The sequence below is a fragment of the Prunus avium genome, chromosome 8 (genome assembly GCF_965620075.1).
Source record: "Prunus avium chromosome 8, drPruAviu1.hap1.1, whole genome shotgun sequence".
Classification (NCBI taxonomy): domain Eukaryota; kingdom Viridiplantae; phylum Streptophyta; class Magnoliopsida; order Rosales; family Rosaceae; genus Prunus; species Prunus avium.
The window spans coordinates 24,608,658-24,629,725 of record NC_142291.1 but is presented as its reverse complement, the minus strand read 5'-3'; the positions used below and the strand labels follow the sequence as shown (position 1 = coordinate 24,629,725).

The 21,068-nt window shown below is 40.6% G+C and overlaps 3 protein-coding genes across 3 annotated transcripts; 1 reads left to right on the top strand and 2 right to left on the bottom strand.

The window, feature by feature from the left end:
- Positions 1–2,718: 2,718 nt before the first annotated feature.
- Positions 2,719–3,246, bottom strand: LOC148292363 (uncharacterized). Its single transcript, XM_088245792.1, has one exon. It carries the CDS (start codon positions 3,244–3,246, stop codon positions 2,719–2,721), a length of 528 nt encoding a protein of 175 aa, XP_088101918.1.
- Positions 3,247–3,300: 54 nt separating this feature from the next.
- LOC110766319 (uncharacterized) lies at positions 3,301–4,629 on the bottom strand. Its single transcript, XM_021969621.2, has one exon. The coding sequence runs from the start codon at positions 4,627–4,629 to the stop codon at positions 3,301–3,303; it is 1,329 nt and encodes a 442-aa protein (XP_021825313.1).
- A 7,262-nt stretch (positions 4,630–11,891) lies between these two features.
- LOC110766318 (threonine--tRNA ligase, mitochondrial 1-like) lies at positions 11,892–19,410 on the top strand. Its single transcript, XM_088245543.1, has 20 exons — positions 11,892–12,229; positions 12,683–12,932; positions 13,027–13,116; positions 13,400–13,489; positions 13,643–13,717; positions 13,841–13,969; positions 14,074–14,163; positions 14,645–14,733; positions 14,821–14,917; positions 14,996–15,082; positions 15,710–15,794; positions 16,072–16,166; positions 16,425–16,457; positions 16,557–16,643; positions 17,076–17,168; positions 17,509–17,601; positions 17,692–17,916; positions 18,800–18,871; positions 18,949–19,020; positions 19,156–19,410. The coding sequence occupies exons 1-20, from the start codon at positions 12,102–12,104 to the stop codon at positions 19,249–19,251; spliced, it is 2,076 nt and encodes a 691-aa protein (XP_088101669.1). The 5' UTR covers positions 11,892–12,101; the 3' UTR covers positions 19,252–19,410.
- The last annotated feature ends 1,658 nt before the right edge of the window (positions 19,411–21,068 follow it).

Sequence of the window (21,068 nt, the reverse complement as noted above, 5' to 3'; positions counted from 1 at the left end):
GGCCTAAGGTAGTAGTGGCAGTTGATGATGATGAAAGTGATGAAGATGGGGATGCTGTCGAAACTGGGATTAGTGTCCATGAGCAAGAGGGCATTCGCAGCACGAGCGACACAGATGAGGATCTTGACGAGAACCAATATTACAGCCGTGATGAAGACACCTACCTGGATCCCGATACTCACTCGGAGAAGCCGGATACCCCGTATATGCTTCCCGGATTTGCTGGCAGCCATGAGCGACGCATGAACTTTGTACCGGTATCAGACATCCCCCCTATTTGTTTTATTCATGCACGTGTGCTGCGCGCTGCCTGTTTTAACTCGCCACTCATGCTCCATTTTTTTTTCTTCTGCAGGTTGTTCTTACCGCTGTGGACATAGCACATCCTTCCTCAGAGGTTGGCTCTTGTCTTCTCGTTGTTGTCACCGACACCACACAAACCGCCAACCAGGTAACCGTCGTTGGTTTACCCTCTTCTATGCCCTGGTCTTGCCTTCTCTCATTCTATCTGTCACTCTGCCTTGCTCTTCTTTCCTTTCTCAGACTGAGGGTGCTCCACAAGGCGCGGAGGGTACATCCTCTACTCCTCCGATTGACGCAGTCGTCAATGTTGCTCTGCATCTTCCAGCGGCACCTACTCCTACTTCGACCCTCCTCAACATAGCTGCTAGCACCACTCCAGACCTTCCAGCAGCATCAATCCCTGTTTCAGCACCCCTCGACATAGCTGCTAGCACCGCTCCAGACCCTCCAGCAGCATCAATTCCTGCCTCAGCCCTCCTTGACATAGCTGCCGGCACCACTCCAGTCCTTGATGCGGGCCACCCAATTGGTAGTGCTTCCACAAAAGTTTATGATGTAGAGTGCTTATTGGAAAAAAGCATGTCTTGGCAAGATTGGGAGACTTCCTTCATGGCGTTCAAAGCTTTCTTTGATGGTGGCGTTAAGGTTCTCCGGTCCATCGACAAACTTCTTCCTCTCTGTTACAGGTTTAATGGGTATGCAATCTTCCTAGGTGCCTCCGTGTACCCAGAAACAATTGGAACCTTGAGGAAATTTATGGACAAGTACGGATGCTTTGCAGAGGTCACGGGTATCACTTCATCCTTTTCCAGGAGCACCGCCCTCCGGGCTTTGGGTTTGGTACTTCATGGGATGGACACTATGGAGCTTTTGGACATCACGGATCACCGGCTCCTTTGCTGGCGAGATGCGATCTGTGAGGCCATGACTTTAGGGTTTCATGTGGACCTTCTCCTCAATCTAGTGAGAAACTTAGCACACGCTGTATTTGGAGCACGGGCTATTGACAGTATGAGATCGCTGCTGGGTTCTGACGAGACAAAGGCTGCAGCCGACACGCTGAACCTAAAGCAACGCGAATTGGAAGACAAGCATCGTGAGTTCCAGGCCTTGCTTCTCGCTAAGGGTGTCTCGGTTGATAGTGCCGAATGCATGGCTGAGGCAGCGGCCAGGTCGTCTCTCAAAGCTTCTTCCGTTCTCTTCGGGCATTCCTCATAGCTTTAAGGTATGCAGTCCCTTTTTTTTTTATTTCTCTGTCGCACTACATCTTCCAGCATCACCTGGCCTTGACGCATGCCTTCTCTTATTTTTATTTTTTTGCAGGTTACCCTCTTTGACTTGGAGCCACTTGGCTTGATGTGTAGTTCCTCATGACCATAGGACATATCAACCCTCAGCATGTATCACTTGATTTCTTTTGCTATGACCATGTACCTTTTGGATAGTACAACAACTGTGTCGTTTTGCGATGTAACTTTGAACCGCTGGAACTTGTGTCAATTTCTGAATGCTTGAGGGATATTGTAATCTCATATATATATCTATTGCTCATTTGGAAAACTTGTTCTTGTGAGTTTCTGGAGATTTTCTGACAGGTTGGATATCCTAAAAAAACAAGGCATATGCTGCCAAAATATCAACAGGAACTCCAAACAAAAATCTTTGCTGTATTGCCTTTAGAATCTCTTTGCGAGGCTTTGCCTTAATCATTTGGCCCAAGATGCACCCCCTTTTTTTTTCGAGAGTTTCTGACAGATCGGATATCCTCAGAAACAAAGTATATGCTGCCAAAATTTTGGTAAGAGCAGAATTCCTAAATTTTCTTCGCATGGCTTGCCTAACTATTAAGCTTGAAAAAACACCTTCTTATCATGCCTCGAGAGGACCAGATTTGTGTGCCTGGTTTTCCCCAAAATTCTCAGATGTTTTGAATTGCTTATCGAGGGGGGTATAATGGTTCTAATGTTCCAGCACCTCAGGAGTTGCATGCCCCCTTTTTGTAATGGCTTGGCTTATATCATTTTGCTTAGGCGTGATGCTTGTTGACAATTCGGGACCCCATCCAAGTGGCTTTGCTTGGCATGTTTTACTGCTAAGTGGCATGTATATATATATATATATATATATATATATATATATATATATATATATATATATATGTTTTTATTATTGTTATTATATACGTATATATATAGTATTTGGTGCAAGGCGAGTTTGGTGCTACATAAAGGAAAATAATAGCTCAGAGACAGATTTTCTTTTTCAAAATACTCCTTCCTTTTCATTGCAAAGCTCATGCTACCATAATGGTGCATTATACAAGAGTTTCCAAAATACTAAGTAAGAACATAGAAGGAGTTCATATTTAAAACAAAGGAAAATACCATAATAAAAAATGCTGGGCATGAAATGAACTTAGCAGTAGTAGGGCTTGAGCCACTTCCCATTGATGGGATCCGTTAGCATGCCTTCTTTGACAGAGACCAAGCGATAATAGCCGCTGTTGTAAACTTCTTTGACTGCAAATGGTCCTTCCCATTGCGGGGCGAACTTGGAAGGTCCCGAGACTTGTCTTCTAACATGCTCGACAACTTTTAGTACGAGGTCTACTTGCTTGAAGGCTTGTGGCTTGACTGCCCTGTTGTAGGCTTGGGTAACAGTTTTGTGGTAAAGTGCTGTTCTTCTTTCGACTTCCTCTCTTTTTTCATCCAAGGCCTCCACGTCTATCAGGTGCCACTCCGAGCATGTCTTCGCATCCCATTCAAGGTCATTGACATCCGATACTCTAGCAGTGGGTATAGTAATTTCAACAGGCGATATGGCATCGGAACCATAGACAAGCGAATAGGGTGAGAAACCTGTAGCACTCCTTGGAGAGGTGCGGTAAGCCCATAAAGCATCCGGTAGGTGGACACTCCAGCCTCCTTCATACTCATACACCATTTTGCTTAGGATTCTCAACAAAGTTTTGTTTGTGGCTTCCGCTTGGCCATTTCCTTATGGGTAGTATGGCGTGGAACGACGATGCTTGACACTATTGCCGCTAAGCGTCGAGCTTACTTGCTTGTTAACAAATGGGGTACCATTGTCGGTGACGATCTTGTATGGGATTCCGAATCTGCAGACGATGTATTCACGGATGAAATTTGCAATGGCAGCCCCCGTGGCCTTTCGGAGATGAATTGCTTCAACCCACTTTGTGAAACACTCAGTGGCTGTGAGGATCCATATGTAACCATCAGAAGGTGGGTGGATAGTTCCAATCAAGTCAAGCCCCCAAGTGTGAAAAGGCCAAGGAGTATGCATGTCCTGCAATAACGTGGGAGGCTTGTGACTTAAATTGGCATGAACTTGACACGTATGACACTTCTTCACGAAATTGTATGCATAATTCTTCATGGTAGGCCAATAATACCCAACATTCAGCAGCTGCCGATGGAGTCTTTTCATCCCTTGGTGTTCACGACATTCTCCAGCATGAATTTCCTGCATCACTTGCTGCGCCTCAGGTTCTCCCAAGCATTTCAAAGGTTCACCTTTAAACCCTTTGCGATAGAGAGTGGATCCATCTATGAAGTATCTCTTTAGCGTCCTTTTGAGCTTGTGGGCATGCTTAATGCTGCTTGGTAGAACTCGTTCGATAAAGAATGCCAAGTATGGTGCCCTCCAATCTTCTGCAAACGAAATGGTGAATGACTCTTCGGTGGAGGGTATCGTTGCACAATTGGGACAATTGGTTTGAACTTCAGCTGCTTGTTTCTTCATCTCTGGCCAATAATAACCCTTGCGTTGCAGGCGTCGATATTTGCTGATTATTGGCTCCAAATTGCAAGTGGCTTCATGTACCTCTCGGAGTCTCCTTTGTGCTTCTGTCAGTCCTATGTAGCGGGTCAGAATACCTCCCGGCAGGCGTCTGTAGAGTTCGCTGAAGATAACCACATAATCCTTCAAATCCTTGATGTTGCTTCCTTCAATCAGATTTTCTTTCACAGATTTTCTCCAATCTTTTTCTTCCAGCGGCTCCTCTTGAGCCATTGCTTCGACTGCTGGAACATCTCTTTTTATTACGGTGATGTTGGGTTGCTCTTGGATGAATGAGAGCTTTGACCCCAACGTAGCCAAGGCATCTGCATACCTGTTAGTAACCCCCGGAATATGTTCCAACACAACTTTTTTGAAAGAACCAATAAGCCTTTCAGCAGCCGTACGATAGGGTGCCAATGTTGCCTCCTTCACAGCGAAATTCCCTTGTAACTGACTCAGCACCAGGTTTGAGTCGCCAATAATTTTGATTTCCTCTACACCCATCTCCCTTGATGTAGCCATTCCCATAATGAAAGCCTCATATTCTGCTGTGTTATTTGTGCATGAGAAATTTAACTTGAATGAGAGAGCCGTAGCTTGCCCCTCGGGATTAATGAGAGAGCCAGCATGTCAATAACGGCTTGTCCTTTGATGGCCTTAGGAGTTGTGCATGTGATATCAAATTCGGACAGCTGCAACAACCACCGTGCAAGACGTCCGGAGAGCACCGGTCTTGTGAGCAAATACCTTACGGGGTCAGACTTTACTATGAGCTGTAGCTTGTGGGCAAGGAAGTAGTGATGCAAGCGCTGTGCAGCATAGACAAGGGCAAGGCACAAGAGCTCGGTCTTCGGATATCTTGTCTCAGCTCCCCTTAATTGCCTACTTACGTAGTAAATAGGGTCTTCTTCTCCATCATGGTCATTTTGAGCAAGTAAGGCCCCAACTGCTGCGTTCGTTGCAGCTAGATAAAGCTTGAGAGGAAGTCCCGGAATAGGCGCTCTCTTGGTGGGCAGCTTAGTAATTATCTTGGCATTCCTTGCTCCATTCGTATGGCCTGCCCTTCTTGAGTAAGGGAGCAAAAACACTCATAGTGGCAGCAAGACCCGGGATGAAGCGCCGAATATAGGATAATCTTCCCATGAAACTTTTCAACTCCTTTGGATTTCTTGGAGGTGCGAGGGAATTTATAGCTGTTGTCTTTTCCGGATCAACATCTATGCCACGCTGATGCACTTGGAACTCCAAGAATTTTCCGGATGACACCCCGAATGCACACTTTTTGGGGTTCATCTTTAACCCATACAGCCGACACCTTTCCAGCACCTCTCGATGGCCTTCTCTAGTTTTTGACTTCACCACAAGATCATCCACATAGTCTTCCACCTCTTTTCCCATCATATCGTGAAACACTGCTGTCATGGCTCTTTGATAGGTGGCACCAGCATTTTTAAGACCAAACGGCATGACCGTGTAATAAAAATTCCCATATGGTGTTCGGAAGGCCTTCTTCTCAGCATCTTTGGGTGACATTTTAATCTGATTGTAACCGCTAAATCCATCCATGAAGGACAGCAAACCTTGACCCGAAGTTGAATCAATTAGGATATCCATGTTGGGCAGCGGGAATTCATCCTTTAGGCAAGCCCGGTTGAGGTCTCGATAGTCCGTGCATACTCTGATTACTCCGGTCTTCTTTTTTACGGGAACAATATTTGCTAGCCATGTTGGGTGCTTGATTGGCTTGATGAATCCAGCAGCTAACAATTTCTCAATTTCCACCTTGATTTGTTTTTCAACTTCAGGATGAAAATTCCTCCTTGGCTGCACAACAGGTTTCGTACCAAGCTCAATATTCAACGTATGACTCACCAAGTTTGGATTTAAATCGGGCATTTCTTCGTAGCTCCAAGCGAATACATCTCTGAATTCTCTTAACAAGGACACCAAGGCCTCATTTTCTTCACTTGTTAAATGAATGTTGATGGAAACAGGCTTTGGGGCAGAGGGGTCGTCACTCAAATTGATTGCTTCTAGCTGCTCAGCTACGGCTGTCGATCCATCTTGCATGTGTCTAGGTGCTACCATTGGCTCCTGGAAAGCACAAAGCGTGGACTTCTTGTCATCTGAACTGTCATGGCTGTTTGTTTGCATGGCTTCTTCTCCGTACTCGGGGCTTTCCCGTAGGATACGGTCGAGCCCCCAATCCCGTCATAAGCGGTACACGGTGCGTCCGTCTGGCAGCGTCACTTTCAAGCATTGAGGATGATTGTAGGCATGATTGTTAGCTTCCGAGTGTCTCTTTCTTTCTCTCTCAACGATGGTGATGAGTTCTTCGTTGCTCAAATCATGAATTTCAGTCCATGAGGGTAGGTAGACTCCGAAATCCTTAGATGGGCTGCTTCCAGCATCTGTGCACTCAGTGTAAAATTCTGCCTCGGAGTAGTGAGCTTCGTCTTTGTTGAACGATGCTTGATTCCCACGTATGCGAAGTGGCCTCAGCCCAATCCTTCCCTTCACGCACTGATGGTAAGTAGAGACCACAAGTTTATGCTTGTTGAGCCATGGCCTTCCAAGTAAAGCATGGTAAGCCACATCCACATCCACCACATAAAATTTGGTAAGCGACCTGATCGGCCCCACCTTCAAGTTTACTTGCACGTGCCCAACCGTGATCTCACTTTTATTCCCGAAACCGCTGATGCTTGTTTGAGATTGCACTATTTTGGACAATGGAATTCCAGCTGCCGTAAGCACAGACAGAGGCAAAATATTAACAGAGGAACCTGTGTCCACCAAAGCTCTTCTTATAAACACATCGTTGATTTGTCCCTCCAAGTAAAGTGGTCTTCTATGATCCGGATATGGAACTTCCATGTCTTCATTCGTGAAAACGATAGCATTGTCATTTCCCAAGAATGACCTTTGTGGTTGAGCAGCAAAGCAATGAGGATTCGACTCCGCAGAGATGTTCATGAGAGCTACAGCAGCTGCTTCTCTTGCTTGAGGCCCAAAGCCAAGTTGGTCAAAGAGTGACTTGAATTTCGGATTCTTTTGGAGGGCTTGTGAGGCCGTAGGTCCCTGCTTCAGACCTAGATAACGTTCCATCACACTTGCTTCGGCCTCCGTAAGATTGTGAAACGTTACAACGGCTGTTTCCTGCGACACGGATGAAGCCCCCAAGTAACATTCTTCCGGCACGTCCATCGGGAATGCTTCATGGGCTGTGCTATCCTCCCATCCATCAGCAAGGGGCCATGGGGTATTGTAGCTAGAAGGTTTCGAGTATTTGCACCAATAGGCTTTCTCCATGCTTCCACAAGGCTCCTAAATAGCCTCGGGTGGCTTCGGGTCATTCTTTCATGGGTGGCATAACTCATCGTCGTCGAGTAAATCATCGGAGCATGTGATGACAGCATCCATCTCCTTTCCCCTTCGTTTTAGCAAAGGGTCTTCATCAATAGTTTGCTTCCTATAGGGCAGCTCGAGGACTCCCTCATGTATTTTAGCATGTAAAATCCTCCTTAAGCTCTGACAAGCTGTGGTTGGGTGTCCCACAAATTGGTGGTAACGGCAGTACCTAGGATCATTTTTCTCCTCTCGAGTGGGAATTTTGTAAGGTCTGAGAGGCTTGATTGCACCATCTGCAATCATTGTGTCGAGGATGGCATGGAATTCTTCGTCTTTGCAAGGTAATGGCGGGTACGTCTCCCTATCCTTTCGCTTGCGTGAGTTGTAGTCACCCGATGGTTTGTCGTCCACAGCCAACATCTGATGTGCTTCCTTCTTCTCGCTTCTCCAGCTTCTCTGTCCAGTTGGTTTGACAGACATATTTGTCTTCCTCACTGCTTCCAGCAGCCGAGAAAATTGACTAATGCCAATATTCTCCAAATAAACCCTATAGTCTGCCACAATATTGCTGATGCAAATTTCGACCAGCGCCTCCTCATCCTTCTCGTCATAGCAATCCAACCCCAGGTCCCGGAACCTGCGTACAAAGTCCACGGGATCCTCCCCATGTTTTTGGCGAGTGTTGTTGAGTTGAGTGGTTGTGACTCTCTCCTCATGCTGGAAGTACTTTTTGCAGAACCTACTTGCCAAATCCTCCCATGAACGAATAGACCCTGGTGCTAGTGTCGTATACCATGTATAAGCACGATCGGTAAGGCTTTTCGAGAACTCGCGGAGCCGAAGATTATGGTTGCCAGCATGCGGTCCCAAGGCATCAAGGAAGCGGTTGACATGCTCCTTTGGGCTTCCTTTCCTCCCATCAAAGAGGACAAAGGTTGGTGTTTCATAGCCCTTAAGATATGGCTGCTGGAGCAAGCTTGATGGGTACGGTGGCTGAGGAATATACTTCCAGTCCTCTTGGCTCCTACTCAGTTCCTTTTCCAGCATAGCAATGACATCTTCTTGAGTGACAAAAGATGGTCCCTTTTGTTCAGACCCCTTTCCAGCAGCAGTAGACTCTTCTTGTGGGTGTCTCTCGTTTTCTTCACTTGGCTTAGAGACCAAATTTTTTAGCTCCTTGATCGTGTCTGCCATCTCCTTCTAAGTTTCTCTCATGGCATGGATGGCAGCGATAAGGTCTGAAAGGGTGAAATCTCCCTCACTTGCACGTCCTTCTTCTCTAGAGGAGGCATTTTGCCTTGATTCCGAATCACCATGATCTGGCCCCTCTTGAGAGGTCATGTTGTTGCTTCTAGTCTTCTTCTTTGGAGGCATTGGATAAGATATTGGCTTAATCCCCAGTAGAGTCGCCAATTTATGTAGGGGCTTTTTCCTTCCGGCGGCAAGTGGGCTGATGAAGTTGTCCCCCTTTGTTTGAGTTCGAAATTAAGCCCCAAAATACCTCGAAAGGGCAGCAAAGCCTTAGGAAGTATTCTGGTTATCTTCTCCAATAAAGCAACAGCAATTTTACAGATAATTTCTTTACATTCACAGACAAATTTCTAGGCTTGGCATGAGGGGCAAGTGGCATGAGAGCAAAGTTATCATGGGTTTAGCACTTTGGAAGAGAGAAAGTTTGTGGGTTCCTATGGAGGTCAGGGATTCTAATAGGAGAGAGGAGAGGTTCTAAGGAGGAGAGTTTTGGGTGGTTTTTGTAACTTTCGGCAGCTCGACAGTGTCTCTGTCAGAGCTGTAGCAATTTTGCCAAAGCGTGGGAGATGGGGGAAATGGGCTTGCAAAGCACGGAAATTTTCTGGGTTTACAAGAGAGAAAGCTTGCTCTCTGAAGATTGTGGGTTGGTTGTGTTGGGTAGGGGAGGCCCTATTTATAGTTGCTGAGGTTTGTTCTTCTCCAAGAAACCCTAATGGTTTCTTCCCAACTTAGCTAGGCTTTCTTCTTTTTTTCTTCTCCTCCTTCTTGACTTACCTCATGGTGGCAAAGTCACCTCTGCCAAATCCACAAAATCAGAGATCTTGGGTGCTCCAGGCCTCTTCCAGCGGCGGCCTCAGAGGGGAGCTTCCCCTTTTCACCCATCTTCTTTCCCCCCTTTCTTCCTCTTTCCATGGCCAAGCCTGATGAAGGAAAGAGAGTGGGTGTACCCGTTGGTTTGAGGGATATCATCTTCCCTTGCGTGCCAAAATCCCTTGGTTTATTGACTTATCGCACTTGGAACTTGCTCCCAACAGCTACTTCTCATGTGCATCTTTGGCCTCTTCGAGGTTTTCTGCTTCAGCCGAATACTGAGGATTCTGACTTCCTCTTATCCAAATAGTTTGGGCCTTTTAATATATATAAAACCAAGTCATTTAATAAGTGGGCTAAATCCATCCAATATTTAGGGCTTTATGGGCTAAAGTAATGGGTTATTTGGGTTGGGCTACCCTAGTTGACTTAATGGGCTATTTTGGCTGAAGCAATGGTCCATCTCCTTCCTTGTGCTTACCCATGTTTGGGCCTAAGAAAATGGGCTTGAGTCCCGAGACCCCCAAGCGCCCCGAGACTTCCATTTCTCGACCCATCGATGGGCCCCATGATAACTTGTTACCATCCATACCACAACCCACTCAAGCAAGCCCCGGGCATTTGAGTGGCTTGGGCCCACTTAAGCTTGCAGTGCAATTGAGTGTGAAATAACGATTTCCCACTTGGCATGGCATGTTGCTGGGCATGCTTTTAATTACGACGCTTGATAAGATAATTAGCATGGATTCGCAGAGCTAAATGCATTTTTATAATTTTAGTCTCATTTTCTAGCATGATGGATTTTTATTTGGCATGGCATGCGAAGTATAACTCGTGCATGACAGATTTTGCGTGCTCCGAATTTAGTCTTTTCTCAATAATATATCGCTTTGGGCTAGGAATTTATTCGGGCCCAACCATGAATTTTTTGGGCCTCAACAAAACTATTTTTGGATGATCAAAATAATTGTTCCAGTTATATAAATTATCAGAACTGATTTTTGGAAATAAGAAACTATTTTTAAAATAATTTTGGAGATTAAATCCTTATTTTAAAGTCAAAAAAATAATTTAAAACAATTAAATATAATTAAATAATAATTAATTAAATAATTAAACTTCATCAGAAAATTTCAAAATTAATTAACAAAATATTAACTATTTTCGAAATAATTAAAATAATATGTTATAACTACTTAATTAAACTAAAACAATAATAAAAACTAATTCACTAAATTTAATTAAGAATACTATAATTTAAAACTAAATTAAACTAATTCAAACAAGAAACTAAACTAAATCAGCCATTCTAAGTCCGCGTCAGTGCATCTTGGCCATCGATCTCGACAAGCCAGCTCAAAGCAAATGGCTCTGATGGTGCCATGTCTCAAGCCAATTTTAATATCAATTCCTAATTTCCTAAACTTCAAAATTCATCAAAAATACCTCCGACCTTTGAAAAACTCCCTAAAAATTCGTATGAATTCATATTCACCTCTACTATTTTTCGTAATCTTCACTTCTCCAAATCCTTTAAAATATGTTTCCAAATAATTTTGTACAATTCAAATAAATCCTAATAACTTCACAACTTCAACTTTCACAACTTTTGAGCTCCAAAATTTTTCTTTCATACAAATGATACCAAAAAAAAACCAAAAATTTTCAAATGTGAGCTACCCCTTCTTATAAAATGGTTCAACCACTCGGTCATGGTTCACCCAAGGGCGCAATCATTATGCCCTAAGAAAAACTCATCGTAACATATTGTGTTTAAATAAAAGAAATAAAAAACTTCAAAGGAGAAAAGAGAGAAAAATTGCATACTACTCGTGTTTATATATATATATATATAATTAGCTACAGCATGCATGCAAATAAGTTTTCAATTAATAGTGGTCATATAACAACAGAAACAAAAATTACATATTCATGCATTCATTGGAGGATCCATAAGCATACAACCTGCACAAGGTATGGGTCGGGCCTGGTTTGTACTAGAGCCGGCTTATGGGTTTAACTTCAAGAGGTATTGTTACGTTGCTATCTTGCTTGACTGATTATGTCGTCATTGTTTGGAAGGAAAAACTTCCGTCCTCGACTATCGTGAATAAATCAAATTTGGATAAATTATTCAGTCGGCTTTTCAAATTTTCCCTTCCTAGGGCTTTCAATTTATCGTGAATAAATGAGATTCGTTTTAATAAGGGTGGCTTCCGTTAAATAATCGACATCCGAAAAAATTCAACTAAAAAATAAAATTAGAACAAAAACAGTAATTTTTTAATTAAGGGAAAGTAATTTATTTTGTTTTTTGTTTTTTAGGTGGGAAAGGGAAAGTACTCCGTACACGCACATTATCTCTCCCAACCAAACCTGGATTCCTATTCTCCACTCTTCCGCCGCTGCATAAATAAGACACCAGACATCCAAACAACCAATAATAAAAAAAAAGGGCACCTGACTCTGAGCCATCACACCAAAATCGCGGCCACCATCAGCCGCCAGCCACCCGCCGCCACATCGCAGATCCGCCAGTCATATATCTGCTCCTCCTTCCAGTCGAGCAAAAGTGAACGGCCATGGCGTTCCACGCCAAAGATAGTGCCTACCTCATGGTCGACGTTCCTAAGCGCAACAAACTCTTTGAGTCAATTCAGGCAGAACAACGTGCTGCTCGACAGTCTCTCCCCTCTTCCGATCCTATCAGGTAAACCCTAAACTCCTTTTTGTACTACCTGACATATGAGTACCAAAATATGATTTTGAATTCATTACCTGCACCATTCATTAGCTACGTTGTCCTTTTTGAATTCATTGTGATAAAGATCAAACTTTTTATTTCAAAATAAACTGATACGTTGACAAACGCTTCTTATGATGTGGATCTAATGGTTTTGAAGATTATAGCTCTTCACCACATGCTTCAAGTGGGACTTGGCATATCAAAGAAGGCCCCAGTCATCTGGTTTTGATGGAATTCGTAAGTAACGTCTGTATAGGCGTTGCGTTGTTGAGGAACTTTTGGGTCTCCAAGCCCCACTAAGAAAAAGTCCTATCGTTACATTTGCCAAATGAGATAGTTTAGTTATGTGGAACTTGTAAGTACATGCGATGGTAAATTCCTTCTCTTAAGTAACTAACTGCTGTTGGGGTTTTTCAGGATTACATTGCCGGACGGGGAGGTGAAGGAGGGCAAAAAGTGGATAACTTCCCCATTCGAAATTGCAAGTGAGATTTCAAAGAGCTTAGCTTCCAACGCTTTGATTTCTGAGGTCAATGGGGTTCTATGGGACATGAACAGGCCTTTGGAGGGCGATGCTGAGCTGAGGATCTTAACATTGGACTCATTCGACAACAATGAGGATGTCCGCCACACTTTCTGGCACTCTAGCTCCCACATTCTTGGACAGGTAGGTACCAAGAGTTATTATCGAGATTTTTGGTTTTGGTTTGCTGTATGATTTGATTTGGGTTGGATGCATTACAAGTTTCCATATCGTGCAGGCACTTGAGATGGAGTATGGATGCCGTCTCTGCATCGGTCCGTGTGCCAGAATTGGAACAAGACTCGATATGTGTACCACTAGCAAAGAGGTTTTTAAATAATCGTACTAGTAGTTAGTTTAAATTTGACATTTTATACTTTTTCTGTATATTTTCACCTTATTTGGTTGACCAATATGTTGCATGGAATTTTGTTTGCGTATGTGGTTTCCTTCGCGTGCAATTCAACTACTAGGATAGTTCAAGTTTTGTGATCCCAGTTTTGAGAAATGTTATATTTTTATGGTCTTCTAAAACATATTTCATGGTTTTGCTATGTGTTTTTGTGGTTTCTCATTTGGTTCCCTTATGGAATGATTGAATTCAATCGCAGGGTTTTTACTATGATGCATTTTATGGAGATTTTGGCTTGAATGATGAACACTTTAAGAAAATCGAATCATGGGCAGAGATGGCTATTAAGGTATTGTTTGTTTTCTTATAATAGAATTCATGCAAACTTGTTGTATGGAGGAAACTGTTGCTCCTTGATTGTTTGCAAAATGGTAACAACTTTCAACATTTTGCTGGTTCTGGATTGAATCCTTGACTGATTAGTTGTAATATATTTCCGCAGGGGAAACAACCTTTTGAGCGCATTGAAGTATTAAGGGAACAAGCCCTTGAGATGTTTTGTGATAATAAATTCAAGGTAAGGAAAGGTGCTTAGTTTTGTTTCTAATAAATAGAATGAATTTTTTTTTTTAAACTTCTTTTCATACATGCGTTCAAAATTGATTTAAGATTTATTTTTGCTTTGGGATATTTTAATCAGGTTGAAATCATCAATGGTCTTCCAGCAGACAAAACTATCACTGTATATAGATGTGGCCCTTTGGTTGACTTGTGTCGTGGACCCCATATACCAAATGCATCATTTATCAAAGCATTTAAATGTTTGAAGGTATGTGTTCTATGCGGGTTAGAGCCGCAATTTGTAACCTTTTCTATCATCTTGTTATTAATGTATTGCGTGTCTGTATTTAACTCATGAATTTGCAATCCCAGGCTTCTGCAGCCTACTGGAGGGGTAACAAAGATCGTGAAAGCTTACAGAGAGTTTATGGAATATCTTATCCTGACAAAAAACGTTTGCAGGTGACATTATGTTTTTGACATTCCATAACTTTGGTTTTGGTTTTTCTTATCTGCTTTCTTGTATCAGTTACTTTGGCTGCGTTTCTGAGTGTTTGTTAAAAAATAAAGTTCCTTGTACAAATTGGTGCACTAATTCCTTTAATTGACATCAAAAGGAAAAGTGTGCATAGCTGTTCCGCTTTATGAATTGGTGGATTTCAGGGTATTTTTAAAAAAAATAAAAATCAGTGCTATGTCAACTGAAAATAAATGGTGCTGTATGAAGTGCAATGATTTCAAGCAATACAAGTTGGTGTAATTTTATTAAAGGAATGATGTTGAGGACATGAACTTTTATACCCTCTTCAACATAAATTAACATTGTAAATCACAGTGCAATATTACAGGCCCCCAGTCTTTGAAAAGTCAATTTGTAATGGTCAGATTATTATACTTATTGAATTACTTGATTTTCTTACAAACATATACCTTTTTTCTGCAGGCACATATGCATAAGCTAGAAGAAGCAAAAAAATATGACCACAGAGTGTTGGGTAAAAATCAAGAGCTTTTCTTTTTCGACCCAATTAGGTATGTATTGAGTTCATATTTCTTAACTTTTTGAACTGACCAAGAGTGAATGATTTCCATTTGATTATTTCCACTTGTCAATTGCAGCCCAGGAAGTTGCTTCTTCCTCCCTAAAGGGGCTCGGATTTATAATAAATTAATGGAGTTCATAAAGAACCAGTATAGAGAGAGGGGATACGAAGAGGTTGGTAATCAATATTCAGTTGTTGCATCACCCGATTATCTTTAAATAATATGCTCATAGTTTTCTTTACTTTGGTAGGTTATATCACCAAACTTGTACAATATGAAACTCTGGGAAACATCTGGCCATGCTGAAAAATACAAAGACAATATGTTTTTGGTGGAGGTTAGTTTTGACACGACTTGATACCATTGCGTTTGTTTTTGTTGAAGCAACTGTATGCTTAAAAGTAATCTAACTGTGAGGGATCAAGTACTGGGAAGACAGATTGATGGATAAACATAAAAATAAGGTCAATACACAGTAAATGATCGAGTAGTCAAATTGGGAATCAGTCCAAAGAGTACAAACGTATATTTGATTATTTTTTTTTTTTTTAAAGAGAGGAAAAACTGACTTAAAAATCCCTAAATCTATGCAAAATTGAAGTACCATTAATGTGCATATTGGTAAACAACACTAATTAGCAGTATTTTTGGAATATGAAAAATAAATAAGGTTTTAAACTTAATTAGGTAACTTGATGAGTTTGAAGGGGAAAATTCATATTTACTAATTTATTTTATTATACGTTCTCTTCTGTGTATATGAATGATACCAAATATTGGATAATGTCATGAAGAAGAAGGCTCTGTTGCTCAAACAGTAAAACAATATGGAAATTATAGTATGAAATTCAATGCAGATGATTGATTGAGATCATCATCTACTAGTTATGCGGTGTAAATGAACTGGACTAAGTTTATCTTGATTTTGTATCCTTTTATTTGACGAAGTCAAGTTCCACTGCAGATTGAGAAACAGCAGTATGGATTAAAGCCAATGAACTGCCCAGGGCACTGTGTAATGTTTCAGCATAGGAACCGTTCTTATAGAGGTATTTTTTTTCTTTCTTGAGCTTTTTATTCACTTGAATTGCTCAATAGCATTTTCTATTGTCGATATGGTTTGACGCATAGGCTGCCACACTATTATGTTTAGGAATAGTTAATGGAACTCTGTGTACTTGTAGCATTAGTCTTTTTATATATTTAGTTTTCAACAATCATCTTTTGTAAATAGTTTATTGACCCTGGTAAAACTGTGATAGACCATCCTTTGCTGTTAAGGACTTGAACTTGTTACTTATGTGTGCGTTTGATATTTATGCAAAGAACTACCTCTACGAATGGCTGATTTTGGGGTGCTACATCGGAATGAGGCCAGTGGTGCACTCACTGGGTTAACACGTGTCAGGAGATTCCAGCAGGTATACTTTGATTTTTTCTTTTTATTTTGGTTCTAGGAATTTACTTTAGATGATATATATATATATATATATATATATATATATATATATATATATATATTCTCAAAAGATAATGCCTACAATTGAGCATTTTGCATAGTTAGATAATGCCTACAATCTGTCTCCACCAAGATACTTTAGTGATGTTAATGTTTTAGGTTTGTATAGTTAGAGTATTAGTACCAGTTCCCAGCATTATTGACGTTCTTTTTGGTACAGGATGACGCTCATATCTTCTGCAGGGAGTCCCAAGTGAGTTGACCTTACTCACATACCTCCTAACATTTTACTTTTGTTTTTGTATTTTTGCGGTTTCGTTTTGCTCATAGTGCTATTATGTCTCTGTTTCAGGTGAAAGATGAAGTGAGGGGTGTCTTAGAGTTTATCGAGTATACCTATAATATATTTGGCTTCACTTTTAAGCTGAAACTTTCAACAGTAAGGTTCTTGATCCCTATGATTGAAGAGCTGAACATGTAGTTTTTCTTTTTACTTTTTGGTAGCGAAGTGTCATTGTTCTTCCTCACAAGTTATCGGCCTAAGCTGGAAGTTTGAATTATATATTTCTTTTGCGTATTTTCAAATTTAAAATAGACGACAAATACTCTCATGGGAATATCTTATCAGTCTTGTTGTAGATATAGCTTCTATTTTGTTAGTGTGATGTTTGGATTTGGATTTGGATTTTTTATTTTATTTGATCATCACATAGTATTGATAGTCTGATTTTACATTTTAACTCTTTGGGTATGGGTCACATCTAATTATTTTGGTACTGCATGATGCTGAGTAATAATTGTCTGTATCTATCGCCCATCTAGGAAGTATGGGGAATTCATATTTATTCTGCCTCGTACGTTTATGTTGTAGATGCCAGAAAGCCACATGGGAGACTTGGCAACATGGAAGAAGGCTGAGGCTGCTCTTAAAGAAGCTTTAATTGAGTTCGGCAAGCCCTGGGAGGTACTTTTACTTGATACTCTAAATGCACGTAAGCATCTAGCTTATTCTTCCTTTGGCAGCTAATGATCATAAAATTCACGTGGAAGAAAATTGATCCAATTTTCATTGTGCACTAGTGTAGTTGCTTGCTTTTTGTTTTTGTTTTTCCTTTGGTTACATTGGAAACCTATGACATCCTAACTGATTCCCCCACCCAGCCTTAGTGGGTTAAAAACTCGACGAAGCTCAGTCAGTGGAGTTTTCATAATTGGCTTAGCTGGAACTCTGAACCAGATGGATTGGTTTGGAGTAGCTAGATTGTGTCTGGAGTTGTGGTTACATCGCTAGTCATGTTGCGCAGGTGAATGAAGGGGATGGTGCATTTTATGGACCGAAGATAGATATCACTGTATCTGATGCATTGAGCAGAGATCATCAGTTGGCAACATTACAGGTATATGATGATCACTTTTTTTTTGTTTCATGATCTCTTTACGTTTCATTTTGTTGCTGTTACCATTTTGGAAAAATGCTGTGGTTGCAGCTTGATTTTCAACTTCCCGACCGCTTTAAGCTGTATTACTCAGCAGAGGGTGAAGACGGCAAGATGGAAAGGCCTGTTATGATACACAGAGCTGTTTTAGGTTCTGTTGAGCGTATGCTTGCTGTACTGTTGGAACACTACAAAGGGAAATGGCCCTTCTGGCTTAGTCCACGTCAGGCAATTGTTTGCCCTGTGTCGCACACAGCCCTGCCTTATGCTCTACAGGTTGGTTTTTCTTTCTTTCATTTTTTATTTGTACTTTTCCCTTCTTTGGATAGACTGTTTTGCTCGAGTGTAGCTTGTCTAGTGTAAGGCTATGAGCCATGAATTTTTTTTTTATATCAGGCTGTTCATCTTGCGAGCCAATCACCATATTTCTTTCTTTCATTTTTTATTTGTACTTTTCCCTTCTTTGGATCGACTGTTTTGCTCGAGTGTAGCTTGTCTAGTGTAAGGCTATGAGCCATGAATTTTTTATTTTTATTTTTATTTTTATATCAGGCTGTTCATCTTGCGAGCCAATCACCATATTTCCTCAGTAGCCTCTCTCTTGGTGGCCAACTGCTTTGCCAAGCTAGAGTGGCTTACATTGTTTTAGTTCTATTTTTGACATTTTTGGTTGTCGGAGATACAGTTAGCAAACGACCAATCAAACTGTCTGACATAATATTGTCCGTGGAGAATGAAGATTTAGATCATGGAGTTATGGCTAAAGTCTTGCCTCTTTCTCCAGATTTCATCGCCTCTCTATCATATCTACTTTCTTTATATGTTTTTGAAGTGAAATCTAGTGAGTTTTATATTAGGTTTTGGTACTGAAGTACACTTTATTCAGATGCACAAATTCACTTGCTAACCGGTGAAGGAAACTGATCCAACCCAACCCCTCTTTCGTTAGATTAGGGTTTTGTTTCTTTTTTTTATAGTTCTTTTGGGTTTGTTTGGTTCGTCTTCGGTTGATAATTTAGGAAACTGATGATCTGAAAATATGTTTTTAGTTATTGATGTTATGAGTTGTACAAAATGCTTGTTGTCACTAATGGAGTAGAATATCTTTAACCTTAAGTCCTAGCTAAATTAAAAACTGCATGCGTTTGTATTTTTGTAGGTACGGGATCAGCTCCATCAAGCTGGTTATTATGTCGATGTTGACACAAGTGATAAAACAATTCAGAAAAAGGTGAGCATTCATAACTTGGGTAAATGCAGGATTTGATGCCTTGTGTTTGTTTACTGATAATGCTCTTGTTTTTGCAGGTACGACAAGCTCAGATGGCACAGTACAACTACATTTTAGTTGTGGGTGCGGAGGAAGTTCAAAATGGACAGGTCCGTTTTTCTTTTCTTCGTAATTTTGTTATTTTTGTTTATGCTGCTGCCCATGGTCCTTTGTTGTAAGTTAAACTCTGCCATTAAGTCTTCTAGTGAGAAGTTAATCTGTGATCCATCCTCATATGGTTTCAGGTTAGCGTAAGGGTTAGAGATAAGGGTGATGTGACAGTAATGAGCATGGAGGGCCTACTACAACACTTCAAGGACCAAGTTGAAGCTTTCCATTAGGATGTCCCTTCATTTTGTTATTTATTTTTGGGCGTGATGCTCTGAACTTGTTCCACACAAATACCATTTTAACACCGTCTGCGTAGCGACGGGTGATTTGATGATCTAACACCGATGGATTGTTTATTTTAACTAAAATGTTAAGACTTTCTACCTCCACATTTGATGATCTAACACCGATGGATTGTTTATTTAACTAAAATGTTAAGACTTTCTACCTCCACTAGCAGTTGATGATTACCGTAACCGTTGATCTTCAATTTTAAGTTTTTTTTTTTAAAATTAGGAAACAATTTTTTTGAATCATGCAAAAAAATAAAGAAAAAGGAAAAAGAAAGTTGAAATGGAACATATATGTATTCCATCACGGCAATTAAATGTTGATGGAGCAAAAATGGAGGAGAAAATGTACACGGGAAATTATTAAAACTGATGTTCTACTTGAGAAGAAGAAGAATTGTTGGCTTTTGAAGAATTGGGCGCGACTTTCTGCCAAAATTGTATTTTTGGTTTCTTGTTTTGTTTTGTTTTGAGGAAACTGTTTGGATAGAAAGGACTTGAATCCCTGTGTTGTTGAGGACGATTTTTAGTTTGACAAGAAAATAACGTTTAGTTTAGCTCTTGGAAACAAATTTTATTATGGTTCATTAAAACTTCACTAGGTCCAATCTACATGTGGTGTTGGAACTTGGAACTTCATTTTATGCGAAACCAAAAGCATACGTTTGAATGTATTTAGAAATCCCAAGGCTTTAATCTCAATGCATTTATTTTTCAATAACTAGATTCTCTATTTGCAGAAAGAAAACTTGTTTGGGAGTGACTCTGAATAGGCCAAAAAGCGCTTCTATGGAGAATCACTTCTCCAAATAATTACTTCAAGTGATTTTAAGTGATTTTGTGTAGAAACACATAGGTGGAGCTTATGACCAGAATCACTTAAAATCACTCATAAGTGATTATACAGAGAAGCACATGGGACGTGGCTCTCCCCAGAAGTGATTATGGCATATCTAAATAAGCCCTAAATGTTGTGTTTAAAAAGATATATGTGAAAAAATACATTCATTCTAAATATGGTGGATTAAAGTACTCGCGTTTCAATTGTATTATGCTAAAAATACATTAGAAATAATAGAAAGTAGTTTTTTATTTTATAAATTCTTACAAATTGGTACTTACAGCAAAAACTATCTTACAAATCTGTGTTAAAACAGAACATATTGGCTTAATACCCTGTTGCATAGCAAATACTGCAACATTCTTGCAAATGCTGACAATCCACAGAAAGGCAAAAAACACAAAATCATACCATAATTTTATACCAATTTTCTGGAATAAACATATGCAAAGAGAAAATAAGCCACTAAAAGACATTAACTAGCAAATTGATGAGCAGACTGGAGGTTCCTATATTGATTGCTCCAGTTCTTTTTCCTTGGATCTTCCTCCATGGGAGAAACATGCTGTGACATTGAAATGCTTTGACAAATGTTGTAGTAGTAGAAAAGAAACCTGCCACCATCGAAGAAAGTCCCTCAGAAAGATCAGAGTCATCATCCCCATCATCACCATCTTCAGCATCTTCACTGCTCGCAACAAGTAGATCACCTTTTTCTTCAGTTGAATCTAAAGAATTCAAGCTGCTAGTGGCATCCAACGCTTTGGAGCTAACTGGCGAAGAATCCTCAAAAACTCCTCCCCGCTTTAAAAACACAGCCTGAAATTCATGGCATTAGAATATGAAGTGCATTAGATTTCACAAACCTTCAATGTAACAGTATGGAGAAACAGGCAAGTCCTGGAAAGGGCTCAAT